At 41.9% G+C, this 27,714-nt stretch overlaps 5 protein-coding genes across 9 annotated transcripts in view; 1 reads left to right on the forward strand and 4 right to left on the reverse strand.

The window, feature by feature from the left end:
• gmip (GEM interacting protein) overlaps window positions 1-5,395 on the reverse strand; it is a 12,250-nt gene extending 6,855 nt beyond the window's left edge. For 2 of the 3 annotated variants that reach the window (XM_069525379.1, XM_069525378.1), the window contains exons 1-5: window positions 5,100-5,388; window positions 3,967-4,057; window positions 3,180-3,276; window positions 2,941-3,004; window positions 927-1,052 (exon numbers count right to left, since the gene is read on the reverse strand). In XM_069525379.1, coding sequence (XP_069381480.1) covers window positions 927-1,052; window positions 2,941-3,004; window positions 3,180-3,276; window positions 3,967-4,057; window positions 5,100-5,160 — 439 coding nt within the window. In that variant the 5' untranslated portion in view covers window positions 5,161-5,388. Of the gene's footprint in view, window positions 1-926; window positions 1,053-2,940; window positions 3,005-3,179; window positions 3,277-3,966; window positions 4,058-5,099 lie in introns of all 3 variants that reach the window. The other variant, XM_069525380.1, reaches the window with a different exon arrangement.
• An 811-nt stretch (window positions 5,396-6,206) lies between these two features.
• On the reverse strand, window positions 6,207-13,117 carry colgalt1a (collagen beta(1-O)galactosyltransferase 1a). The gene is made up of 12 exons (XM_020094369.2): window positions 12,707-13,117; window positions 10,353-10,463; window positions 10,146-10,263; window positions 9,449-9,583; window positions 9,141-9,345; window positions 8,936-9,055; window positions 8,706-8,782; window positions 8,470-8,576; window positions 8,219-8,351; window positions 8,005-8,132; window positions 7,703-7,909; window positions 6,207-7,595 (listed from the first exon to the last, which is right to left on the reverse strand). The coding sequence occupies exons 1-12, from the start codon at window positions 12,937-12,939 to the stop codon at window positions 7,328-7,330; spliced, it is 1,842 nt and encodes a 613-aa protein (XP_019949928.1). The 5' UTR covers window positions 12,940-13,117; the 3' UTR covers window positions 6,207-7,327.
• A 775-nt stretch (window positions 13,118-13,892) lies between these two features.
• pgls (6-phosphogluconolactonase) lies at window positions 13,893-17,105 on the reverse strand. The gene is made up of 6 exons (XM_020094385.2): window positions 16,966-17,105; window positions 16,330-16,632; window positions 16,123-16,230; window positions 15,681-15,782; window positions 15,268-15,408; window positions 13,893-14,927 (listed from the first exon to the last, which is right to left on the reverse strand). The coding sequence occupies exons 2-6, from the start codon at window positions 16,591-16,593 to the stop codon at window positions 14,781-14,783; spliced, it is 762 nt and encodes a 253-aa protein (XP_019949944.2). The 5' UTR covers window positions 16,594-16,632; window positions 16,966-17,105; the 3' UTR covers window positions 13,893-14,780.
• Window positions 17,106-17,749: 644 nt separating this feature from the next.
• Window positions 17,750-24,339, forward strand: LOC109634013 (zinc finger protein 431). Its single transcript, XM_069525256.1, has 8 exons — window positions 17,750-18,184; window positions 18,269-18,350; window positions 18,443-18,539; window positions 19,120-19,808; window positions 20,944-21,241; window positions 22,118-22,254; window positions 22,371-22,476; window positions 22,564-24,339. The coding sequence occupies exons 1-8, from the start codon at window positions 17,889-17,891 to the stop codon at window positions 23,175-23,177; spliced, it is 2,319 nt and encodes a 772-aa protein (XP_069381357.1). The 5' UTR covers window positions 17,750-17,888; the 3' UTR covers window positions 23,178-24,339.
• Window positions 24,340-24,341: 2 nt separating this feature from the next.
• Window positions 24,342-27,414, reverse strand: LOC109634095 (zinc finger protein 600-like). 3 transcript variants are annotated; one of them, XM_020094374.2, is made up of 5 exons: window positions 27,150-27,288; window positions 26,639-26,739; window positions 26,346-26,464; window positions 25,533-25,638; window positions 24,342-25,445 (listed from the first exon to the last, which is right to left on the reverse strand). In XM_020094374.2, exons 2-5 carry the CDS (start codon window positions 26,688-26,690, stop codon window positions 24,592-24,594), a joined length of 1,131 nt encoding a protein of 376 aa, XP_019949933.2. In that variant the 5' UTR covers window positions 26,691-26,739; window positions 27,150-27,288; the 3' UTR covers window positions 24,342-24,591. The 3 variants fall into 3 exon arrangements, with proteins under 3 accessions (XP_019949933.2, XP_019949932.2, XP_069381482.1); XM_020094373.2 differs by lacking the exon at window positions 26,639-26,739 and having other exon boundaries at window positions 27,150-27,414; XM_069525381.1 differs by having other exon boundaries at window positions 26,639-27,177.
• Window positions 27,415-27,714: the final 300 nt, after the last annotated feature.

A 27,714-nucleotide genomic window follows, 5' to 3' on the forward strand; every position in this document is an offset into this window, starting at 1 on the left:
ACTGGTCACCTGTGCAGGCTGATACCAGGGTTATCACTGTCTATACTCTCTAAAGGCACCCCATCTTCTTTATTACCGTTCCCGAGACAGCTAATCTGCCCTCTAATCCCTCCTCTGTGTGTGTGTGTGTGTGTGTGTGTGTGTGTGTGTGTGTGCGCAGAGTGCAGCTCACTGGGGTGACTGAACCACCCACAGACATCCTCACTGAGTCATATAACACGCTAAGTTATGGCATGTTATAACATGGTGCTACAGCCACTCCAGTCAACTCTCAAACACGCCTGAAGGATTTTGTCTGTTGCTTTTTCATTGACTGGGAATCTGCTCTCCTGAGGCCTGATGTATTGCATATGTATTGCTTTTCTAGAAACGTATGTGCCTCTTGTTACAGTTCAAAACTTAAACATTCTCTCACCTGCTCAAACTCTGTGGGAAAAAGACACAAGATCTTACACAAAATGACAAATAGTCACAACTGTAAACACATAAATAATACTAATATATTAATACTTTTATAAGACTAATATTGGTGGAGAGAACGATTTTCATGCTCTGGACTTTCTATAATGTAAAGACAGAACATGTGCATTTTTCATTTATCCATTGTATAGTACTGAATAAATAATGTAGATTATTTTTATGATTGGCACCACATTTATCCCTTCTGTAGGGTGCAGTTTATATTTTCATGCACTTGATTAAGAAACATGGCACAGCATTCATTTGGATGTAAAGGACTTGTAAATTGACGTCTTCTATAACAAATCTCAGTCACGGTTCAGTGTCTTTCTCAAGGACACACAAAACCCCTGAACCACTGACCCTCTGATTTGTGGATGACATGCTCCTCTTCCTGTGCCACAGCTGTTGCATGTTACACCACTATTTCCTTTCACCACTATATCCAGCTGCATGTGGGCACTTACCCAAGCTGATCCTCTTCTCCATCCAGGCCAGCAGGTCTTTGGCGTAGCGGCACCACATTTTGGCGTACTGCAGCGCCGTCTCCACGCCATCCCCACAGCGACAGAGAGCCAGGTCTGCTTCCTGGGCTGAGAGGGAGTACATCAGCATCACTGCAGGCTCCACACGCTTGGAGCTGTATCCAGGGATCACACACCGTCGACTGGGCAACACCTCGACTATGCTGGAGGTCTCAAACAGCCCCCAGCCTCAAAGAAACATCTATCCTCTGAAAATCCCCAAAGCTTTTACTAGACAAGATGAAAATACCCAAGAACTTTACACAAACCCAAAACAGGAAACAATGACGGCATATGGTAAGTCATTCTGCTCTTATGAAGAAAGGTCCTGTGGTTTCCAGTAAGTTTCAGGATCATGCACTTATCCCTTGCATGAAAACTGTGAAAGGTTGGCAGAAAATATTTTTATCAGCCCTTAATCTCCCAGATGACCCAAATGAGGATGTGACCTGACAGAGGAGGGTTTGTATGGATGGCATCATCTAAATAACTTCCCTCCTCACACTTCTTCCTCTCTGTACCTGACCACTCCCTCGCACACCTGTTCACTTCTGGTCAAAGCTGTACAGTGAGAGCTTGGCCACAAACACCGCTCAGAGCCAGTGAGCAGCTGTGGTGAGGCAGACAGGGCGTTTATGTGACAACCACTCTCCACCCTTCCCCCTGTAACTCACACCAACACAGGCCCGGATGATGTTTGAGTGACAACAAGCGACAGTCACACATTCTCTAGAACTGACTCTGCACCGCTTCCTATTTTCTTTATCCCCTCTTCAACTCAATTTTCCAAATAGATATTTTCTTTAAAATCTGAGTTCGTCCTGTAGCCAATGGTTGCAGTTCAGATGCTTTCACTTCTTTATATGGACCACAGGGCAGTTCTGAGTATCCAGCTCAGAAACAGGGCAACAACAACTTCTCTCTCACGCTCCTCAACTCAGATGTGCAGATTTGATTCTGGTCTGTCCACTCTACACAGGTGCCAAATACAGTTAAAGAATGGTGCCAAAATCCAAACAGGGTTTTCTTCTCTGTCTTCAAGCAAAAATCCACAAGAAAGAAAGAACAGGCAACTCCAGAAAACAAAGAATGGATTTGTGGCCAGACTGTGTGACCTTTCTTAGCCTTTTCCTCTCCGTGTTTCGTTTAGGCCTCTGACCACTTTTATAAACCGGCAGCCTCCGAGCAGAATCTGTGCTGCCTCATGGCTACTTGGCTTCCAGCGCTTGGATTGAGGGATTATCCTGGCCAGGTCCAGATTGCGGAGTGACAGGCTTTAAAGGAGCATGAGCAAGGTTTACCTCCTGGTGTGTGACTGAGCACGGTATAAAGGGGTGGGGAGGGAGATGGTGTTCCAACCCAGCCAATGAGAAGCATGAAACCAGATTGCCAAAGAGCATTTTCTCGGAAAGTGTGATGTTCTGATTACATTACATGAAATGCCCGCATGCATTTTGTTTGCTGCTCAAAACTACTCGCGTCTGTAATTACTGATCTCTTACTGTTGTTTGAGTCAATCTGAAATTGAAGTACTATGAATACATCCAGTCTTTTTTCTCCATCTCCCTTAACCTGCGTAATACTGACACCCCCTCTTTCTTCGGACCTCTCTGTCCCCCCCTTGTGTCTAAGGTAAAAGCTGAGAGCAGCTGCCTCCGGCTTTAATCCTCTCCCTTTATCCTAATCTCGTTACAGCCGCTCAATTAAAACTCATGGCTAATAATAAAAAAAACAGGTAAAGAAGAAGAAGCTCTTTTAAGAGACGCACAGTGACACCAGTTACCGCACCTCATCACTGAGGATCTGGTGGGATGTCAGTCAGAGTTTTGTTAACTTAAGCAGGAGATTTGAATCATTACAGGTCTAATTTAACTGGAAACACAGTGACACACAGGAGATGCAACAAACACCTTCACACGCTCTCTCTCTCGCCCACACACAAACATACAAATTATACCTGATGGGTTTCCATCTGGTTCACAGGCTTCAGAGCGTGTCTGAGGACAAAGTGCATCTTCACTCTGTTGAGAAGAAAAGAAGAACAGACTTAATCCTTCCTGAACTCACCAACAATATTCTATAAGCAAGTTCCTTAAAAGCAATCAACTGTTGTCAGTGATAAACAACAACTTAAGCAACAACAGATGTAAATATTTCTTGTATTTTGATTTTAAAAACTTGGTATGGATCCCTTACAGACACATCATGTTGGTCTATGAGCTCTGTGCTGTCTGCAGTGAGGGATTCTGGGATGGACAGTGAGTCGATGTCCACCAGATAATCGTCCCCTGTTCTGAGCACAGAAAGGATGGATTGAATTGGGAGAGAATCCAGTACAGTCAAGTAGTAATAACCAATAAGAATCACACAAATACTCCTTCAGTCCATTCTAAGGTCCAATAAATTCATTTATACACGTTTGACGATTTTTCTCAATGCACCTCTACTTCCAGCGGTCTCAGTGGTTGTCATAAGGTTGGTGTAGATTGAAACAGACTTTACTAAAATGAAGATTGATAAAGTTTTTCATGAACGTACTCTATACTGAGAGATCACATCCAGCTGAGTTCATATTCTGGATTTACTGACAAACGTATCAGTTTCATCCTGCTTTAAAATATACTTTTATAAGTATTAAAAGTTATTATCATTTCTTATTGAATTCTAATTCAACAGTTCACTACATCATTATGGCAGAGTCAATGTGATGGCGTTAGGTTTCTCCACCACTGATGCTGCTGCTCTCATTGAAGGAAGAAGGGTCTAACGTTACCAACCCCCTATGGTCATATCAGTGAACCGCTTCCTCTCTTGTTTTTACTTTTAAAACTAAAAAACAATATGAACATATAATACAATGCATTATGTTGCACAGTAGAGAGTGCAGATATTTTCTGATATATATAGTGGGGAAAAGGTGCCTGAAAATAAATCTACTACAATCATGATATAAAGAACTGAATTAACTATTTGTAATACTTACGAAGAGATCAAAGATAAATCGAGATTATCAAAGTCTCGGAATATCTCACTGTATCGCTTAGTTTCCGATTTACCATGCACCTTCTTCACATCTGAAATGAGAAATGGAAATCTTAAATACATAAAACAACAAAATGGTTTTAATATTTACCATATGTTACACTATTGTACATTTGAGATCCTGAAATATTATCAATCCCTTTATGATGCTTTCTTTATTTTTTTTAATGCCACAAGTCAAACTGATATATGTGGGATGTAGTGATGAGTGAAGCAGCTCTCTCTGTAAATGCCAAATGTACAACACAATAATACAATTTAAAACAGATATAAATACATAAAAAGCCTTAAGATAGAAACAATTACATGAAGAAGATGATAAATAAAGAAATCAAACTCAGCTTCTTGTCCTGAAATCATATCTGGCATTGTTTCCTTTACATTTTTTTGGGAGAAAAAAAAAGCTTCTTGACCGACTGTTAACTTAAATATGTGAAAAACATCTCGATAACAAATCATCAACCTTCTGTAGTCCCACTAACTGCTGGTTCATCGCAGGATTTACAACAGATGCAACAAATGTTGAAAAGCAATCTCACTCTCTCAGAGACATCTCCGTTTCGGTCAACCACATCCTGCTCGCAATGTGTGTCACGCTCCATAATGAACATAAAGTCCTTGTTTTTCACAGCAGCAGTGTCTTAGTGTAAGAATGAGAATTGAGAGTCAAGTGAGATGTTTGACAAAAGGTACTATGAGGACAAATTCCACTTCAGGGCCTTTTGCTGTTTTTTTGTTTGTCGTTTAGCTGCAATACATGAAATCTAGATTCTTCGCTTTTTTCTAAAGCTGCATTTCCTGTTGAATAGAAATACAGAAGTCATGCAAAAAAGACAGAACAAGAATGTGTCAAAATGGAGAAAGGGTTCAGGAAGTTCACTGCTCGTCTGACTGAGGATGCACTCAGCACCACAAACCTCCTGACAAACACAAAAGAAACTGAGTATCCAGGTCCATTGTGCACACAGTACATGTATGGGAGCACATGCGATAACCATGTCAAAAGTCACCGAGCAAATTTCAAATCAAATGAAACGGATATAAAAGCATATTTATGAAGTGATAAACACTCACATTGTTCGTGCTCACCTGTGGCTTGGGGTGAATCCTGGTTCGACACTTGCTCTTCTTCCATCTCTGATCTATTCAGCACCACTGCAAAAACCCCTAACAACACCACTCACTCACACATCATCTACACCTCAGGTCACACTACGCAACAGGAGGAGGCAGGAAATGTGTCCTGCAGTGCGTACATGTGCCTACACACTTATGGTAAATCATTACCATGCAGCTCTGAGTTGGCTGCCGTTGGTGCTGTCACAGTGATCTTCCTCTGACAGACTGGTTGGCCAATATTTTCACCAGCAGGGGAAGAGGAAGTATGTATCTGTCAGTGCAGACCCCGCCCACGCTTTGACTTTATGCACAGTGAGAATTTTTTATTTTTTTTTTAGATGGTGAAAAGGTTTTATGATCCTGTTTGTAGCGGGTAACGTCAAAGAGGAAACATTTTGAATGGTATGTATTTTAACAGACTGCGGATATTAGCAGGTATTGGTGTGAACACAGCTGATACTTAACATCAGAATACATCATTTTACAAAGACTTCAAATATAGTCTGAACTAATTTGTTCATTTCTTATTGCTCCACATACTTTTTGGGAATATATCATACGGCTAACATTAACACAAACTGCTTCTACAACGTGCCTCAAGTAGACGCATTTCTGACATTTGACTTCAGAATCAGTTTTTAGGAACAAGGAAATTCTTTATCTTTTATTGCATAAACACAGTGTGGTGATCAGTAATAGAGGACTTTGAAGACATTGTACTGAAAACTACATCTGTTCAGGAGAAACCACACAAGCTTGGAAAAGGTGGCCACAATCACGAAAACTGAGACGGCTGCTAAAAGACAAATGCAAGGATATCGATAGCACCATCCTATACTCATACATTCAAAGGGTGTAAAGCTCTGGCAGCTTGCACAACTGTCAGTCACTCCTCTAACTGGGATTAATGATTGATTTGATTCTTGATAGTTTGACTTCATCCTCAATATTTTATTCTCAAAATGCAAAATGAAAAAATCTTCCTCCTCTCTTTTTTTCCTCCACTCATTCTTGGCCCTAGTACTCTTCCATATATATAAGAGTAATAAAGGATTGCACCTCTTTTAAAAATAAAACATTTTATTTTAATTGGCACAAAGCACCACCAAAATTTCTGTGCAAAAACAGTGGATGAGCATCTCCCATTAATACCTTACAGAAATCCACTTGTTGACAGATCAAGTATTGCCGTGTAAAGCCAGAAACCAGGATGGAGCAAATATGTAAAAGCTTATTTTGATCAAGTCCTGCTCACGCAAAATGCTCAAACTTAGATTAAACTGAGAACGATGGTGGAGATGCTGATGTGTATTTGGATGTTGCTCGGGTGGGTTCTCTCTGAGGCAATCTCAACCCATCAAGTCTGGGGTTTGTAAGGTGGCTCGTCTCTCTGATACCCATGTCAACAGCTGGTTGGTAGCATTAGCCTGCTAACAATCCAAAATCAGCATTGAGGGAAAAAGGCAAAATTGGCATTTTACAGGAGCTGAGTGAAATCTATGGTACTGAGTTGATGACAACTGTTGCTTGTGTGATTTGTTGCTTTGGTAAACAGCTGCTGCAAACATGTCAATTGTTGGTTAATACAACAATATGAAATTTATACTGCAAAGAGAATAAAAACCCTAACGTTTAAAACAAAGACATGCAGATGTTTCTTCTCCTGGACTTCTTACAGCAAAAATCAGTGAATTCAAAAAGTTATTGGTTGATTTACGACACAAATGCTTCCGTGAAGTTTTGGTTTTGCTCAGTGACACACAGTACAGTTCATGCCCGATTCTTTTGTTTATGCATTTCACAGTGTAACGTCAAATGAGGACAACATTACCTGCCCAATGACTGAAATGTACCAGTCCAATTGCATTATTTTCTAATATATAGGTTCATTTCTGTATGACAGACAGAAGCAGGGTACTGCAAATGCCATTCCAAACGGCAAGTCTAGCTCCTTTACAAAAAAAAAGAAAGAAAAAAAGAAAATACAAACAGGCGACATAGGAAACATAAGACACATGTGACCCCTCTGTCCCATCTGGATAAATAAAATCTTTCTACAAACTCTGAAGTCACATCCCAGCTGGGATGCAAAATCGAAAAAATCATAAGATCAAACGTGTTTAAAACATTAAGGTGGTAAGGATGCACCTCTGAATTTTTCCAAGGGTGTCATTCAGCTCCTCTCATAGCTCGTCCCGTGCTGCACTGTCCAAAGGAGACTGGAGCACATCTGAGTTCTGGGCCTTGGTGCTGATCTCAGCCTGCTCCCGGGTTTTTCCTGAGCGCGCCCTGTCCCAGTCTGTGCGGACCTTGTCGTTGTCCCACACTGTGGAGGTCTCCGTGTCGCTGATGTAGCCTGTGTCGCCCGTGTAGTGCGTCGGATACACTAGGAGAGGCTCTGCGGAAAATGCCTTCAGGTCCCTGGTTTCAAACTGTTCCATATAATCAGACCTGTGGAGGAGACGGTATCGTCAAGAAAAACAAAAACAGGCAAATCTCCTTAATAATAGTACATGTTGTGTGTGAGTACTTGTACATGGTAGGGTGCGAACACTTACACAGGGTGTTTATTGAACATGATAGGGAGAAACTCATCCACTGGCAAAATCCTCTTTAGAGGTTCTGCATTCAAAAGCTTCTCTGCACCTTGTAACGATATCATATAACCTAGTGTCCAATATGAATAGTCTGCTTCCACTAGGTTGTGAATATTAGGCACCGCTTTCTCTTGGTGATCCACTTGCATTCTCTTACGACCGATATAACTGAAAGAAAGAAATGGAAAGAACCAGCGAGAGACGATAAGAAACTTTGAGGGAATCGAGGTGGAATTTAAGTTGTGACGGAGGTGAAAGCTCACATGAGATCCCAGTCCAGTCCTTCATCCTTCACCTCGCTCATCAAGTTCATCAAGCGACGTTTGAAGAAGATTTCGAAGCGCAGGTCGTCTTCAATCACCAGAGAGGTGTGTAAGCGTCGCTCCACGATCTGAGACCAGGCACAGATTTATCAATAAATCACTCATCTGTCTGTTTCATATATTTTCAAATGCTTGGCTTTTGCAGGGGGTTCACCTCTTTCCAGATTTTATGATGGGAAAGGAAACATCCCAGCTCTCCTTTTGTGAGTGGACGCCCGTGATAAGGGTCACTGTATCCAGGGAGCATGTGGATGCCCATAGCATTAATTTCACTGATATTCATCGCCCTGAAAAAGAGGCAATAACAAATGTCACAAACGGTAATAACAAAGAGCAGAAACGAGTTATTGAAAGGCACAGAATAAGTCAAATATTCATAATTTATTCTTTTCAGAATAAACTTACTTTCCATCTACAGCTGCAATGACCTTGCAAGCGATCTCCTGCTCGTACAGTGTCCTCATCATGCGGTCCCGACGGTCAGTTCGCCTCTCTAGGTTTATCATGAACACCTATGCATGGGGAAAATAGTGGAACCAGTCAGTGTAATTACAGACTTCTAACATGAGGGGGGGCACAAGCACAGCAGTGGACAGAGGGCCATTTTTGCAGAATCCATCTTCGCAACACTCTTTACTCACCTCGTCAAATCCCAGTTTGTCAGGCTGTTTTCTAGGAACACGTATGTATTTGGAAGGCATCACTGGGGAATTTCGCACTACATCGTGAGAGGGAAGATGGATGCAGAAATGGTATGAATGATACGTAGAAGACCTATGCTGAAAGTAATCGTTAGATGGAGCAGCAGCAGGTAAGTAGAGATTTAAAGCTGGTGGAGAAAGAACCCTCAGTCTGAATGGAAGCTACTCACCATTCACCTCCAGGACAGAGTGCATGAAGCTGTCGGCTTCATCTCGCAAAGTGTTATGGGATCGAAGGGGCACAGGGAAGTATCCGTAGGTCTCTCTGTTGCATACAAACATTTGAACATCTGTGGAGAACACGGAGATGTTTTCTCAATCCAAATCTACATTCCAGTCAACAGGTTTAGATTTATGCATTGGAGGGTGTAATACCTGCCATCCGAGCAGAGAAGGCAAACACGATTATATCATCAAAAGCCCAGTTGTATTCTGGGTGTGGTGGGTGAAAGGCCAGCTGTGTGGACGCCTCTTTCCTGAGGTCTATCAGGAAGGTGGAGTGGACCATGGGTACGGCGAAGCAGCCCTTACGCACCTGCTTCCTCATGGGTATGTAGGCAGGCGTGCGCTTATAGTAACCCTGAATGAGCGGAGTTGATTAGCAGTTGAGTTCAGAGAGGGTTCGAGAACATTCAATTCAGCAACCACGCTTTTTGAAAATAGCCAGCATTGCGCCAAAGTACCTGTGAAGTCATGCCACACCAGAAGTTTGAATAGGCCGCACGGGATTCCAGCATTGGAGCGATGATGGTCTTGTTCTCTTTCATGAGCTTCCAGAGCATGTCGGGATTGGTGAGGAGGTTATCGCAGTCCACCAACTACACAAGGAAGAGAAGCTAAACTGGGAAATATGTCTGAGGAATGGAGTATGTGTGGTATACTCGAAACTGACTCAGACATCAGAGGAAATGTCGAAGGTTAAATGTGGCACTAAATATATCCCCACAGACTTCTGTTTTTAAGGCTTTGTGATGCGTTTCCAAATCTTTGTAGGGTTAAATTATTGTAATTCTGACTATTTTGTTTGGAAATTATACCCCACTGAGTCTCAGCAAAGTGGGCCGGATTGTGCAAAGAACTGCATTTTTAAAATATGATTCATGTCGTGTCAAAACTTTGTGCATCCAGATGAAGCAGACCGGATAGACTTTAACCATAGGAGACATAAAAAACTACAAGTGGGTCAATTTTCAACACTGTTCCCGCTGCTTAAATTACAAATGTTTTGGTGCCTTGTCCTCAACTCAGTACTTATCCTCCTGCTGCTGTTATTGAACAATAAAGTTAGTCTGGGTAGCAGCATTGGCTCGGTTCTTAAAATGGAAACATTTTCAGTGTTACTGGTTACTGCGCCTGTAAAGAGCAGTTTTGTTGGCCTACCATAAAGAAGTCCGCCCACATCTCACGAGCTGACTCCAGCGCCACTTGCCGGAGCTTCATGACGTGTTCATAACGGAGGTCCGTCCATTGTTTTGGACCATCTTCATCAGCGTAACGACTGAAAGTGACATATTAGACTGGTTTAAATGGCTCTGTGGATCTTTTTTTTTTATGCAACATGAAATCTGTCACCTGAAAATGACCAACCTGGGTTTCTCTTTCGGCCTCCATTCCACATTATGGTAAAGATTCTGCACCTTGACAAGCCAGTCACGCAGGATGGCTGTGGTGTTGTCCTCGTTATGATCCGTCGCTACCCTGTCAGAATAAAATCAATGCAAATGATTAGCATGAAGTGAGAGGGACTTAACTTAATCAGCAACCGAGTCTGGGAAAAGTAAAACGGAAATGAATTGTAGCACCGGTGCCAAACTGTATTCAAGCTGGGACAAGAGATGTAAGACGATACCAAGACTCAAATGACAATGGTTCTGTGTTCACTTTATGTAAGCCCATTGTCTGCAGCTGTGGGAACTGACACAAGAGACAATGAGATGGTATCACAGAAGAAAAACACTGCATGGTTGATATGAGTTTATGACTGATTATTACATTTTACAACAGAATCAGGGAAGTACATTTTTGTCAGAAGAATGAGTCATTCCATCTGCTCTCAACATTCACAGTGTTCCCTTTCTATAGCCATGTAGTGTATTTGTAGAGAGAACATCTGCACTACACTCAGCCAAGTTTGTGTTTTGTGTGCCACAGCCACTGTGGATCCTCTTGAAACATTTCACATGCATCCGTGAGAACACAGCAGCTAAACAATTTCTTCCCTCACGTCTTGTAAATCCTCAAACTCTGGATTCTTCCACTCAATATTTGTAAAACCACGTACAACTGGTGCTCTGCAAGTGGCGTTTCGCATTTATTCTACCGTTGCTCCAGTGAAGCTGGATTGCAGAGCTAATTGCAGACCCTAAAGATTTAAATGACAGTCTGGCCAATTTCTGCATCTGAGGCTTTGGTGTGTTTACAAGCAGCTGCAAAAGGCTTCAGCGGGAAGCAAGCAACACTATACAGATGTTTGCATATTTCAGATGTAGCTTAATGTGTTTGCAAAACATGTCAAAACACGACTGCTCCTATACTTCAGACGTATTTACAGAAGAGTAACTTCAACCACCAAACCAAAAAGGATTAATTGAACATTTTCACTCACGTGAAGCCTTTTAACTTTATTGAGTGAAACTTATTTTGGGGGTTATGTGTAAAACATACCTCTCTGAGTCCTCCAGGCAGTCGGGGAAACTGCTCAGAGCTCTGAGGGTATAAGCATGGGTGGGCTGTTGAAGCATGTTGTTAAGTTATTACGTGCGAAACGCCTCCCTTTCACTCCCCTCGGCTTTTGCCTGACGTTTAAAAAGCCTGAAACACCAATTTCCACAACCACTGGGGCAATTTGAAGGGTTGAGTTGTGACATATGAATGACAGTTACGGTGTAAACGCGTTGAAAGGCATATGTATTTTAGATGCCATATTACTTAACATGTATAGAGTGTCAATTTAAGGTCAAGCCCTGCCCCCACAGTCAAAGTTAAACAGGCAAATTTGTCCTGTCCTGTGCTTTTTTAAAACACTCCATTATAACGGATGAATGTGAATGTGCACATTATAGTTAATACTAGGTTTGAATATTTAGGTTATAAATGTATTACAAATCCAAGATCCACAAACAAACACGTTTTACCAGATGGAGATCTCTAACATTTCCCTTATGATCTATATGTTAAATTAGGACTGGGCAATGCAGAAATATCAATAATTATCGCAGTACAATTTTCACGACTACTAATATCTTAACAAATGTTCAATAAATATATCGATATATTATTTATACATTGTACAAAACGCAGGAGGAACAATAACACAGTTGAAACAAGTTACAAATAATTTACTAAATTTATCAAGTGTCTCTGAGAGTTTTTTCATTAAAAGAGCAAAAACTAGTCTCTCAACTTTAAGGCAATAATAATAAGAATATTGTGACATGTATTGTAATAAATGCGGACTGATGTGAAATGAATGGATTAGAGATTTTTGACCACATCATGTTAAATCACAGCTCCCCTCGTGGCCACATCAGGCCCGTCCCCTCCCCTCCACGTATACAGATCAATGCATGGCTCCTCTGAGGAGCAGCGGCCAGATGTGCAGACCTCTGTCCGCCTCGCAGCGTCTACACTCGGGTCACTGTGTGCACATTCATCCTCTTTGCTTTGTTTCCCTGTTTGCTGATATTGATGGGACTATTTTTTTAACCCAACTTAACTTGCCTACATTCTTAACAGCGTCATCTTCTGCAAGACCCCCCCCCCCCCCCCCTTTCAACTCGTCCCCCAAACTCAGCAGCTTCAGCCCCTTTCATGCAACATCATTATTTTTTATTTATTTAAAGCACATGCATCAACACATGTGATCACTGACGAGCGACGGAGATGTTTGAGTTTTACTTTCAAGCTGCAGAAAAAGTCAGATTGTCCGAGTGCAGACTCACCACAGAGCCATCCGGTCCTTGGGATAGTTGAGGCGCTCGATGGTGCCGAGGAAGTAGGGCAGAGAGTGCTCCGAGTTCCGGCAGATGAGGGCGAGGAGGACCCGGGGAGCCAGGAGCGGGGACTCGGGGCTCCAGCGCTCCTCCGCAAAATATCCCCGGGCAGGATCGCAGCAGGTCAGGAGCAGGAGGAGCGGCGGGGCGGCGAGGAGCCAGCGCAAGTTTGCACCGGGCATCGCGACAATCAACTAAGGAATATTATGATAAAAGCTAAACCTACAATCCGGTAATGCACAGCGCTGAGAAGGCTCCTCTTCACATTTTGCGGTCATCACAGAAAAAGTGGAAAAAATGTGTGAATCAGCGGCGGAGGGTCGCGATGTGACAACACTGCGAGCTTTAAAGGGGCGGGATGAGGTCTTAAAGGGGATGGTTCAATGAACATGGGTGCACAGGAAAGAAAAGACACAAGGGAAATGTGTAACACTTTATTTTTGAGTTGTGACTGCGAATGAAAACACAAGTTGTAGCTGCTTCTAAGATGCAGCAACGTTTTAAATGAGATTTGGATATTTTTGTAATGTGTGAATGTAACTCTGAGCTGGTGAGAAGAACAAACTGTCTCTTCACAGTTTCTCAATAAAGTCCCTTTGTCAGGTTAAAGGACTGTGTTTTGAAAGGAAATGAGTGCAGCTTTTGCCACTGCATTCTACAGTATGTGCCCTTTCTCTATGAGGATGAGGGACAAACTCTGCAATTCAGCATGTGAAATGGGGGAGACTGGGATCGAACAGTTGATCCTCCAGGTTAGAAATAGACCACTCTACCCCTAAGCCCCCAAAAGGAATATCCAGTTTCTTCAAATTCACAGTGACAAAAATGCCCCCACCCCCGATATGACCTACAACATGGAGAAACACTGCTTACTTACATATAGGGTTGCAAAGGAGCGGAACATTTCCGGTAAATTTCCGAAAACTTTCCATGGGAAGTTAAGGAGGGGAATTTTGGAAATATTCCAAATTGGAAACTTTCCTTGAGAATTATGGGAATTTATGGGAATTAACTGTAAATTGGGGGTAATTTAAACAAACTGGATTATCCAAATATAAATGTAAATATTTTGGTTTTGTCATAAACAGACATCCATGCAAAATAATACAATTAAAAAACATGACATTTCAACAGATTTATTTGAGTAGAACTTTAGTTTTATTTCTGGTATGAACAATTCTTTAATGAACAACAAAAACATGAATGTTAAGTAGCATCTTAAATGGTCAATGAAATGAAAAGTATCTTACATTTAGCACCTATTTTTATTTAATATTTCCAAGTTAAACATCAATACTATTATAGATCAAATATATTTACCCCATAATATTATCAAAACTTACTTGACTTCAGATAGTCCTCAGGCTCAAATGTGTGGCTTCAATAGTCTTGAAATCAGATGTGCATGTGATGGAGGAATGCACAGTGCATGTAGGGGGTGTGGCCTCAATAGCCCTGCAGTAAGCAGTGTGCTGTGTGCATGTGATTGAGGAGTGTACGTGAAGTAAATATGGTTGTTTTAGCTAAGATTATGCTACAGTATATTTTCCCCAACTATATTTAAGTTCCCTGTTGAGGGCCAGCCTCCAATTTTGTAAATTTCAGATTTATTCCCGTTAATTCCCAGAGAAAGTTTCCAACTTTGAAAATTCCCGGAATTTTGCAACCCTACTTACATATGATGTGATTTTCCACAAATAAAAAGCACATCACATATGTTATTTGAAATTTCAAAAGTTGGTTTACTGGATGTGAAGTTCACTCTCAGTTTACGCGCACTGCCGGCCTCCACTTCTCGGGCAGCTAAACTTTACGTCTAGTTACAATACGTTCAATTAACAAAACACATTGTGGAGGACTTTAAACCCTATCTCTCCCACACCTCGAGTAACTTTGTTCATCTCCTTATCCTATGTCACCACCTCGACTGTGTAAACCAGTTTAGCGTTCATGTGAAAGTAGGAATGTTCTGCAGTTTTCCAGCCTCTTCATTGAAGGTTTTCACATCAGTGTCAAAAAGTCTCTACAATTTGGCCCCTGAGCTCAGCCGCTCTACCTGGATTGTCAGGGAGGCAGCTGCAGGGTCATCAACAAGCCAGAACAGCTCGCCGTTGGTTGGGACAACACGGGCTGCTGGAAACGCTGGACCCTCTCTACCCTCCAGCACTTCCTGTAAGAAGAGGGTCACTGCGTTACAATACAGGGTCATAAAATTGGTGATACATACATACTTTTAACGTTTTAGTAAGCATTGGTTGAACAGAAAGATATATTTGTGATTTTTTTCCTCCTTTCTTCTGGTCCCATTCAATCTGTCAAATTCTAACTAGTGTTTCCTGTAGAACCTGGAGAAACTAGTTCAGCTACTTTTTCTTGCATTGTTGTGTTTTATCTCCATCTCATATTAAATCTGCTTGGACCTGATCCAAGGAGATTTATCTCGTCATGGATATAGCAGGTTTAAGTTTCAGAATTTAAGTGTGCGTTCAATAAAAGTCGCTAAATGTTACCTTCAAAATTGGTGCTTTGCTTCCTCCTGTTGATACGAAAGCCACACAGCGGGCAGCGTTCACCACTGGAAAAGTCATAGTTACGCGCTGTGGTGGTGGTTTGGGAGAGTCGCTGATGGGGGCCACAATCTTCTTGGTTTCCTGAGTATGAAGTACACCCACACCCAGTCATCCATCATGTGTAATGTGAGTAGTTGTCAGAAAGTGCCATTGTGAGAACCAAGACTTTACTATTACTGTCAAATATATGATGAGCCTGTTTGCCTCACAGACATGTAACCAGGCAGGAACACAAGGCTCAAGTTGAGCGTAAATCAAAACCACCAAATCATAATCACTGAACAGACAGCATGAATCTACAGGAATATCACTTGTCTGTATGTGAAGCAGATTCACTGGAGTGCAGTCCTCACCTCCAAGAGAGGGTGGTCTGGGAACAGAGAACAGGTGTGTCCGTCAGGGCCCATACCCAGCAGCAACAAGTCAAACACGGGGAAGTCGTCATCTGGGAAGGCCTGTGTGTTTGAACGTAACAAAAAATACAGTTAAAAATATCAAAGTCTGAAAGAACATCCCTGTGAGAATATGGAGGGAAAAGGTTCAAGGTTCAAAGGTGCAAAGGTTTCATTGTCACCCTCATGTATATTTTAATGCATAACAATAACCCCAACCCCCCTGCAACAGATGGTATGGCCCAACAGAGCCCTGATCTGGGGGATCTCAGATCTCTGTATCTTCAATCTGAGCAGGATGAAACAGGATTCTGCTTTGCTGGCATCACTGACTTTGTCCCACTGTCCTGTAAAGCCTCTAACAACACTTACATATTGCTCTGTATGAAAGAGAAGTGCGTACCTCCTTCAGTTTGCAGGTATAATCCTCAGCACACTGACTGACAGGCAGAGAGGGATCGATGGTTAAGATCCCGCTGTCAGGGATGTTCACCTTGGAAAATAATTTACTCTGGAAAAGAAGCAGAGGAGTTATATTTTGCTCTGATGTGATAGAACAACATAAATCAATGGAACCACGTTGAACACAAACACACTCCTGAACAGATACCTTGTACAGCCCGTAGGTGCTCTCGGGATCATCGAAAGGAACCAGTCGCTCGTCACAGAAACCAACCAGCCACTTGCTGCAGTCCAGCTCTGGCAGGGCGAGCAGCTCTTTGCTGAGCATGGACACGAGGCTTCCTCCAGAGAGGCCCAGGGTGAACCTGCCACGAGAGGCGATGGCCTTCTCAGCCCGGGACGTCACCAGGCCGGCCAGAGCTGGACCGAGTTCCGCTGAGGAGGGGAACACCACAATTCTTCTGCCAGCCATGACAACGGAATGAACGGAAATGTCTGAGGAGAAGAAAGACTGGGGGAAGAAATGAGTTTGAGCAACATGTATAAGGAAGTTTCACCAAAATGTTATGCAAGTCTTCATGTTGCATCTGTCCTCTGACACATTACATAAACTACTTGTGTGTTGGTATTTCAAAGCCTTAAGTTATTTATACTACAGGTGACTCTATTGTAACTGAGGCTGTGAAAACAACAGACTGGGGATTAAGCTACGAGCTACAGGATGTTGCTTTGACCATTTGTTAGGAAATATCAGGAGGAAGAGCTAATCTACTAACACCAACAATAAACCTGACATTTGACCAGAAACTTATCAGGTTACAATAAAAAGAATAAGTTGCATTACCTTGTCGGAGTGCCGACTGTCATGGGGGGGATTTTCAGTCGGCTAATGTAATTTGACGCACCACTTCCTCGAACGAGTTTTCACCAGCCAATCACGTTCTGTGTTTAGACCGCACTGCATTCTGGTCAGTCGAGGATCTCCCACACAGACTATCCACTAATAATAAGTAAAAAAATTAATTTACAAAACATCTCTGTATATTTAGACCAGTTTTACACAACACAGACTAATGTTTAAATCATCACTTAATTAACTATGTTTACAGATACGAGTACAAGTACACAGCAAGGTTACAAAAATAAAAGAATACAAAGAATATAAAGCTAATAATAATAATAATGATAAAAGAAATAAATTAATTCCAATATCTATTTGGAGTTCAGTCGAAAGATACATTCAACATACATTCATATAAAAGTGTGTATAATATAATATAATATAATATAAATGTTGCACAATACTTCCTGGAACGAATATCACCAACCAATCACGGTCTTGGTTTAGACCGCACTGCCTTCTGGTTAGTGGAGTCCAAAATAGCTTATCCCATTTCGCCTCTATTCACAATTTAATAGTAAAATAAAGATAATTTAGAAAAAATCTTGGTATATATAGAGATATGTTACAAAGCACAGATGATTAACTTAGTAAATATATAAATAAAGAAAAACGTTAAAAAATTAAAAGATAAATATTGTAGTTTCGTAAATTGTTGCTATAATTCCTCCCATCCGACAGGTGGCAGCAGTGCGGCAGTCAATCCGCCGACCACTTGAGTTTTGTTGACACACTCGCGCATACCTCGCAGGCATGCGCACGCAGCTCCGGTCGCGCGTGACATTATAAATACATATAAACAGTGAACACCGACAAACAGCTCGTCCGTGCGCGTCCCGTGCGCCGCAGAGACCCCGAGAAACACCATGTCGACCGCCTTCTCCTTCCAGACACAGCTCGTCTCCATCATGGACGCGTTATCCAAAACTGCTGTCATGGAAATCAGCAAACTGGTGGAGATCGAGTCGAAGATGCTGAAAATCGAGATAACCCGAGGGCGCAACGAGATCTCCTCCCTCACCGAGAAACTGCAGCTGATGGAGAAACTGCTTTATATCGCACAGGGGGGCAGACATGAGGCGGCGGTAGCGTGCACAGTGGTGGGGGATGCCCCAGCAAACAGAGCGCTGGAGCCGGACAGGACAAGACCTGCCATCAAGAGGTAGGCTTGTATGTGGTGGTTTGCCATAATGACCTTTGCTGCCATCCTGCCTGGTGTATTAATCAAAGGTGTATTTCCTCCTAGTGAGTTCCCATGGGAAAGCATAAGTTCCTCCACTGAGATCAGCAGTTTGCACCACGTTGAGGAGGAGCAGGCTGCAGCTGAAGTAACTCTGCTCTCATCATAAAGAGTAATGTCATATTATATATTGTCCTTCATTTATAACAGGTGCAATTCGCACGATGTTTTTCTCAATAGCTTCCACAGAAAGAGCAGCCTGATCTTATCGTGGTGAAGGAGGAGCCATCAGAGGTGGACACCAGGGACACTCAGAAAGACAGGACAAGCGAAGACAGTGAGTTTTAAATGTACAAGTTCTGGTGCATGACAACATATTTACGTATCATACAGTGGTCTTTGAGAGGCCTTAAGGGGATTTTGGATAAAGACATTTTAAGGTACCTTCACACTTCTTACAAAATATGTTTTAGGGCTGGGGGACATGGCCCAAGATAAAAAAAAAAACCCATTCCTATCAGTCAATACTGATAATTATCATGATTTAATGTCACATTCTTATTTCTTTCAGTTCAAATACTGATTTTTGCTCCTGAGTGATGTTTGTGGTTTTAAACTGCGAATGATTAACACTTGAGAAACAACAAAACATTTCACAAACCTGAGTTAGATCAGTTATGTGGTAAATCTTCTCACTGTGCTGACACAATACACAATCATCATATCAATATACATTAAACTTGTATTATATTGCTATTGATAAAATTATATTGTGGTAATTACAGATGTTTTATTGCCCAGCACTATTAGAAACAATGTTTTAAAGGGTATGATGAAAAATAACTGTATTTTGATACCAGTGAATTCATGTTTGAGTTGGTCGTACTCATTTCAATATACTTGTGTGATGTCAACAGGAAGGGAAGCAGTCACAGACGCTCAGAGGAGCTCAGATGTGATGCAGCGCAACAAACCGATCGCAGAGCGTCAGCAGCCCATGTTCCCTGAAAGCTTTGTGACCCTGAACTCCCAGTCGTCTCTTGCTGGACCAGGGAGGAGGGAAACACAGTGGAATCAACAGCTCGCCCCTGCAAACACATCCAATCTAGAGGCCGGGAAAAGCATTGCTCAAAACGTTGCCTCCCAAAGCTTAAGCGTGCTCAGAAATATGAAGATTCACACTTTGAGGAACTCGGGTGCAAAGAGGTTCGCCTGTCTGCAGTGCGGCAAGAGCTTCAGGTGCTTTAGTCAGCTTGAAATCCACCAGAGGAGTCACACAGGAGAGAAACCCTTCAGGTGCACGCTGTGTGGAAAGAGATATGCACAGAAAGGACATCTGTACACACACCAGCGCACACACACTGGGGAGAAGCCGTATCGCTGTCCAATTTGCGGAAAGGGCTTCATTCAGAAATGCACTCTTGATATGCATCAGCGTACACACACCGGAGAAAAACCTTTTGTTTGTATCAAATGTGGCAAGGGTTTCACAAAGAACTGTAATCTGAAAAAACACCTTGCGGTACATTTAGATCCTGGTTTAACCATGTATGGCTGTGATTCTGCTGCTTCAACATTCAGTGCGACATTAATTAATGGAACCATTTAAAACGGTCAAATGTAACTACCACAGCTGTTTGTTTGAAATAAATATTTATAATAAAGGTATCTTTGCTCCAGATTGGTGGCAGACATTTGTGAAGCACCTGTTTTCTGCTGCTTTCTTTACATATCTCAATTGAAACCTGATATTAGGCTGCATTACACAAATACACACTCAGACTACAGTATGAAAACACTTCATTCTGAACTGACCCTGATGACCAAACAAAGATGTAAAATTACTCTCATCTGTCAATAATAAATATGTAAAAAGTCCAGGTTGCAATATTCTAAAGGCCAGAAAATTGATTGACAGTATGATTTGCTGTTGTGAAACAATGGAGGAAGGTGCTTCTCTAGTGTCATCTCAAGCTAAACTGGCCTTGTATCTTATACATTTCATAATTACTTGCATAGTACATTTCAATCAGTTCTTTTTTTTAGTGACACTGATGCAGCAATAATTTTAATATTATGAAACTGGCCATTTTGAAAAATTTGCACTTTTAATTAAAGTACTATTACTGTACTTACATGATAATACTTTTAAAAAGTAAAAAAGTGTAAATTGGTCATTATTACTGTTGTATTACTACTTTGTTTGTGTACAAGTTTCTACTTCTCCCAACTCTACATACTTAATTAATACAAATCTAATCTAAAATGTCTATATTACCAAATGTCAACAAGAAAACATTAATTAAATGCATTTAACTAAGCCATTTTATGAGGAAAAACCATCATTAAATTTGAATTCTGTTCTGGCTTCTATCTATTTTATCTGTAATGCTTTTCATCTTTCAGCTTATAATTGAATGTTTACTCAGATTTATCTTTAATTTTTTTTTACTTCTTTTAATCTTTGACCATCTATATAATCTTATATTGTGCTTTAAATGCTTCTGATCTTTACATAGTTTTTCTGTTGGTGTAGTTTCACATGAATTTCCCTCTAATTGTATGAAACATGTTTTATCAATAAAACTGTCCTGCCTTGCCTCTACCCTGTGCTGCCTTCAGGTGCTCCTCGTAAATATCGCAACGCGACTTACAAATTTTCCCACAATCCCTCGCGGTACAGCTATAACACATTTGCCCAGGATCATCGTCGCTACGTTGGAAATTTGTCCCATTAATAAAAAGCAGTTTTGAAAATATTCCGTCTCTCCGTCGAGATGATGTGCGACACCACGAACCGGAGCTTTCGGACGCAGCTCGCCGTCATCCTGGACAAACTGACCAAGGCGGCTCTGGTGGAGATCAGCAGCCTGGCGGACGAGTGCTCCTCCGTCCTTCACACCGAGATATCGCTGCACAAGACGGAGAACGAGGCGCTGAAGAAGCGGTGCTACTCGCTGGAGGTCCAGCTGAGAGCGGCGAGGGAGGCGCAGACCTTCCCCGCCCATGTCAACAGTGTCAGCCGCCGGCTCCCCGCAGGTCAGGACGGTCACACGGTCGCGGTCACGGTCGGTCCTCAGACTCGGTCCAGCGGTGGAGGTGTCAGCCGACAGCCACAGTTTATATTTGTCAGGCTAGCTAGCAGCTACACCCCGGCGGTGTTATATAGAGTACAGCAGGGTAAAGCTAACGGAGTCTGATAGAACAGCCCTGAGATTAAAGATCCACTCGTGTAATGTTTTTATTGTGTTATGATTTTGTGGAGGATGTTTGTGGAGCTGTTGTGTTACACCAGTGCTCCTCAACATGGGGGGCGGGCCTCCCCGTGAATCACTGCAGGGGGGCGTGGGTGACCACAGGAAAACGATATGAAGTCAGTTTAATAGATGTGATCTGTGAAGGGAAGTAATCCAAAGGTTGCTGATGCTTCTGTGTTTGGATCTAACTCAAGTCGTTTTATAAAATAAGTTCACTGATGACTGTTGTGGTGTGAGGTTGCACCATAGATATGTATAGACGTGTATATACAGATGGAGACCAACCTCCCCCTTCTCCCGCTGCCCACAAATGCAGCTCAAATATCCAGAGTATGAATGATGTCAGCTTGAGCATGTGGAGCCAGAGTGTGGGAACAAGTATTCGGGGGACAGTCAGTCAGACAGTCTGTCTCAGCATGTTGACAACATCAAAATGATTGTCCACACCAACAAAATAACCATGAAATAAAAACTTGAATATAGAATATAATATAGAAGAACAGCTTAAAATGACTTTAGAACTTAATGTAGTGCTGATCTTCATTTCACATTCAGTCTTTATGAAAAAAAGCTTTTCTCTGAAGGTGTAAAAATGTGTATTTCCACTGTGGTTACCATCTATTGGAGATCTCAATTACATATCTGCATCGTCCTCCAGAACATCAGCAACCGGCTCCGGCTATCGATGGAGTTTTTGGGAAGGACTGGTGTATGGACTTTTGGAGAGAAGAGAAACTTCCTTCTCACAGAAAAGAAACAATGGAGCCTGCAGCTATGACAAGCATGGGAGTACCGGTAAGTAAATCATGTAGCAACTAGTTTTCAATTTTTAATGAACTATTTCCTTAGTGAACTGAAATGACCCAGTTACTTTTATTTACAAAGCTGTTTGTCACCTGTCTTATTGGCAGGCAATAGACTTGACGGAGAGAGAGCCTGATACCATCTTTGTCAAGGAGGAGATATACGATGATCATCCCATTGGTCAGCAGATGGCTTTCACAGATAGCAGAAAAAGTAAGTTAATAAAAGAACAGAACAATTTATTGTAATCCATGAAGTTGCTGTTGTTGTGATATCACCACATTTATTCTCCTTTAACAGTTGTTGGGATTTTTGAGGAGGACACCATGCTTAATAGATCTGTCGATGAGCTGGAGCTTCACCCAGGGGATTTAAACAACTTTCACATGACGGCTGACAGTCAAACACAACAACGCACGCAGCCATCAATCATGGACAAGTTAATAGATGACGCAACAATGAGCACTCTGGCCGACAACACCAATCCTTCTTCAGCCACCGCCGAATACTCAGACTACACGAACGATATCCACATGAACACAACGAAAGAACTCATGATTCAGCCGAAACCTTTAAAGCCAACAAAACGGTTCGAGTGCTTATTCTGTGGGAAGCTGTTCAACTATTTAAGCAGTTTAAAAGTCCACATCAGGCGACACTCCGGTGAGAAGCCGTTCAGCTGCTCCGTGTGCGGGAAGCGATTTGCTCAGAAAACGTACCTGAAACTGCACCAGCGCGTGCACTCGGGGGAGAAGCCGTACAGCTGTCCAAACTGTGGCAAAAGCTTTTCCCAGAAAAGCTCTCTGAACATACATCTTCGGACACACACTGGTGAAAAGCCTTATAGTTGTGTGGATTGTGGGAAGTGTTATGCGTACAAGTATGGCTTGAATCACCACCAGTGTTTCACTTGACCTGTCAAACAACCATGTGGAGAACTTATACTTATAAGATGTCTAACTGTGCTCACAGTCGCTCAGCATGTGCCAGGATGTATATAGGGAGATTTGAAATACCCCATTTGAATCACAAAGCCTGTATGGTTAACAGTGCTGCTGTAAATCGTAGCTTGTTTGGTGTTTTTAGTTTTACTGATATGAGAAATTCTGCAGCAGCAAAATAAGGGTATAGATAATATTTATCCATTTTAATGTACCATTTGATTTGGTGGGATTCTTCGGGGTCGGGAGATGGTTGTTGTCAATTTGTATGATCCGCTCATCAAATCGTTTTAAAGTCAATTTCACATTGTGCTTATAATCAGCTTAGATGAAACACATTTTCTGATCTAAACTATGAAAAAAAATATTTCCCATTTTGCCCATGCATGTTGTCTAATGACTGGCGAAATGTGTTACATATACATATATATACCTCAGCGTTATACTGTCCATCAGACCACAAAAGGCCTGTGTTGATGCCAAAATAGCTTTGGACAAGTGCTCAGTTTGCACACATGTAGCATAAACCTTTAAATCTACCTCTTCACAACAAGGTTGGAGTAAAACAAAGTCCTCAGTTTGCTTCATTGCCCATGCCTCAACTCTGCTTTTTATTCACCACATGCCACGCTTCATTTATTGGCATTAAACAGTGGAGAGAGCAGTTAAGCTGATCTCTTTGAATAACATGACTGTTTAAAAGAAATGTTCTGTGTTGGTCACATGTTTTTAAGATTTGTATTCATTGATCAGATCTGAAAGGTGTTACTGTTCTTAAATGTGTTTGTATGGCTGTGTCATTATTGTGGACAGACAAGTGTTGTCAATGTTCAGTCTAGCCAAAATCCAAATTGTTTTTTCTCTTAAATGTTAACTAATGAATTATATTTTATTCTGCACTTTCCATTGAAATATCCTCACCAGAGCAGTCATCCCCGAGACAGAGCAATTAACTGATCTTGGGTATGATTCAGGATACGATTCCCTTGGAACACAACACTAAATTAATTCTCTGAACCCAGGAGGGATGTTTTTTTATTTCACTCACACCTGCATGCCCCTTTCCAAGCCCTCCAGACTTCCAGGCAAAGATACTTTAAAAGAAGAGTTCTATCAATAAACATTTTAGTCTCAAAGTGAACATTTGTGACTGTTCTTTATTGTAAAGACAGAAACAACAATTGATATACTGAACTGTGAAAAAGAGTAAATAAAAACACATTGAGTATGAAACAGAACATTTGCTCCACAATACTGTTTTTATAAGCACTACTAAACATGACATTAACTAACCTTACATCAATGTGAACAGTAGTGTATTCTTCTTTTAAATTAATAAAACTACAGTCAGTTACTGACAGATCTCCACCAAGTTCTCAAGATGTCCTCAAGCTACAGGCTTGTCTCCGACGACCTCACGATTTCTGTGTGCCATCATGTGATGGTTGAGGTTCACCTTTTGCGTGAATGTCTTCCCACATTTACCACAGTCGAACGGTTTTTCTCCAGTGTGGATGCGTAGGTGACATTTCAGATTGCCTTTCTGGGTGAACCTCTTCCCACATAAGCTGCAACTGTAGGGTTTCTCTCCTGTGTGGACCACATAGTGAATCCTCAGAGCCGATGGGTTTGCAAAACTCTTCCCGCACAACGGGCAAGACTTACTGACCGTCTTAGAAGGAAGTGGAGGCACGCAGGTGTGCGACTTGAACTTGCTCTTGTGAGGGAAATGCTGTTTACAAATGCTACAGAAGTTGGATTTGTGGGATTTCATGTGGCACGTCAGAGTGCCCTTGTGGTAAAATGTCCTGCTACATATTTGGCATGTGAATTTTTGTTTGTGTGGAGCTCTGACAGTTGCTACATTGAGCACAGCAAAGTTTTCTTGTGAATCTTTTTCCAGAGGAGTGCTGTTTTCATTGTTGTCAGTTGGTAATATCTGCAGCTTGTTGTTGCTGTGCCCACCTGCAGCAGCGTTCACAGTAGGCTCTTGCTGACTTTCTTGAACAAACTGGACATCGTCATCGTCGTCGTCGTCATCATCTTCGATTGGAATGATAAAAGTGCTGTAGGCCTCCTGTGTGTCGTTGATGGAAATCAGCTGCATGGATGGATCTTCAATAGCAGCTGCAGACTCGACCTGTTCTCCTTCCTTATAAAATGACAGCGTGCAAGTGCTGTCATCAGCCGAGCAACCCAATGACAGCTGCTCTGGTTCCACAGCTGTACTTTCTTCATGTTCTGTTGCATAGAAATACACAAAAACAAACACTGACAAATCATCCCACGGAGTGTGCGCTCCTTAGTGCCAACACTGTACAGTCTTACCCTCTGTACTGAGCGTTTCCTGCTGGCAGCTGCTGACAGCGCCCTCCACAGAATCCTCACTTTTGACTTCAGTCACAGTAATATGGCCAGATATCGTTGCCACAGACTGTCAATATAGAAAAAGTCCAGCTGTTGAACTGTAGTTTAAAACAGATTAGTCAGGTAAGGTCAATAATGAAAGGTTCAGTGTGTGGAATTTAGAGACATCTAGTGGTGAAGTTGCATGTTGAGCTGAACAGCCCGCACCTCACCCTTCTCTTACAAACATGAAGTTGGTTGTCATAAAAACTCAAAAGATGTTCAGTTTGTCCAGTCTGGGCTACTGTAACAAACATGGCGGCCTCCGTAGAGAGGATCCCCCTCCTGATGTAAGTATGAAGTATTTTAATACAAAGGACCCATTCTAGGGTAAAGAGAACAACAATTCGTACGGTTTAGATGAAACACTAGTGGAAACATCACTAGGATTAGTTAACATCCAGTTTACCTAAATCGTACACACTGAACCTTTATGAGGATAAAAAAACTATTTAAGCCTCCTCTGGCCCCAGCTTTTAAATTCTGATGATAAGCCCTCTTTATAATGTATAACAATCCTCCATTGTTATTAATAAGTGTGCTGCTGTTAGCTGGCAAATGTTACTACTGGTATAATATAAAATAACAAGCCTCAACCATGCTGGCATCAATACAGTGCTATATGTATTCATGGAGTTCCCATAGGAAAACCTTGGATATTGCTGATGTATTGTAGGTGTAATAGTAGACTATTAAGGCCTGCATACTTTGAACACAGTTGTTTATTACTCATACCTTAACACAAGTCTGCGGTGAGTCTGTGTCTCTGTCCAGATCATACAGGTCTCTGTCTTTCCACAGATTCATGCACCAGTCTTTCCCAAAGATCCCTTCTATGGTGGGAGACCCAGACACTGAAATGTCAAACAGAGAAGACACACTAGTTCACATTGAAGAACAACAGGTGCCAAAAAGCGCTTCGTCCATCAGAAGCTGATCTTAAAGCTCTATTGCCCCGTTTATTCATTTTCTGTGTTTTTTATTCACGTGACATAGCTCTATATTTATTTAGTTTATTGGAACACTACCTTGTTTCCGACCACCAAAACGTGGTTGACTGGCCTCCTTGTCACACTCCATCCTGCTGATTGTTGTTTCTTCTCTTTGCTGTCAAAGCACTTTGTAAACTCTGTTTTTAAATAAAGTTTATCATCATCATATACGTCTGCAACTGTTTGCATCTGGATCCAACTGTCATAACACAGTTAGCCTTATGTCCATGGTAATAGTAGAGATAAGTGTTTGTGAAATGTTTGTGTTTTTTTGTCACTTATTAATCACATTTGCTAGCAATGAAGTATTTGCAGTTTAGAGTATCATCAGTCATTAAACACAAATTAGCATGAATTACATATTGGTTATATACATTTATTCATTATAAAGCAAGCATCCATATGATTCTGCATTATTTCACTCCATCCCCTATAGTTTAAATGTACTTAAAGTGCAATACACCTCTTATAAGTCAGTTTTCTACTAAATATCGACCACTTACTGGCGGAGGATTCACAACCTGAGCTACTGTAGGATGATAGTTACCCTGAGGATCTCCATCTCTGTGGCGGACAGTCTGAACACCCACGGTGCGGGAACTTTTACACGAGTTCATGGCGTCGCTTCTCGCGGTGGTCAGCTCGCATTCCAGCCGATTGACTTTCTCTGCCAGCGTAGAATTGGCGAAAATGAGCCGGGACACCTCGAGCCGCAGCTCCGCAGAGTCCTCGTCCACCAGCTCGCTGATCTGACTCAGGGCAGACTCCATGATGGAGGAGAGCTGTGAGTGAAGAGGAGGGCGGCTCGCCATAGCTGCGACGACCCTCCTCACCAGCCGGAGAAAGACGTGAGATTAAACTGTATATGATAAAAAGCTGGTTAGCATAAAAAATTAAAACGCGCAATAGCTGACGAAGCTACCTGGAGCTAGAGGTACGAGAAGAGGGACCTAAATATTTGTAGCAACCGTGACGTGTTTCCGGCGGATGCCACCGGTCAGCTGCGTTGTATTACAAAGCTTCCTGGTTTGGCCATTGAAACAGATGTCACCTTTCCGTTAAATGTTTGCGAAACGTAAACAGCTCCGTCTCGCTTCCTCGCAGGTTTCCGT

The sequence above is a fragment of the Paralichthys olivaceus genome, chromosome 5 (genome assembly GCF_024713975.1).
Source record: "Paralichthys olivaceus isolate ysfri-2021 chromosome 5, ASM2471397v2, whole genome shotgun sequence".
NCBI classification, from domain to species: domain Eukaryota; kingdom Metazoa; phylum Chordata; class Actinopteri; order Pleuronectiformes; family Paralichthyidae; genus Paralichthys; species Paralichthys olivaceus.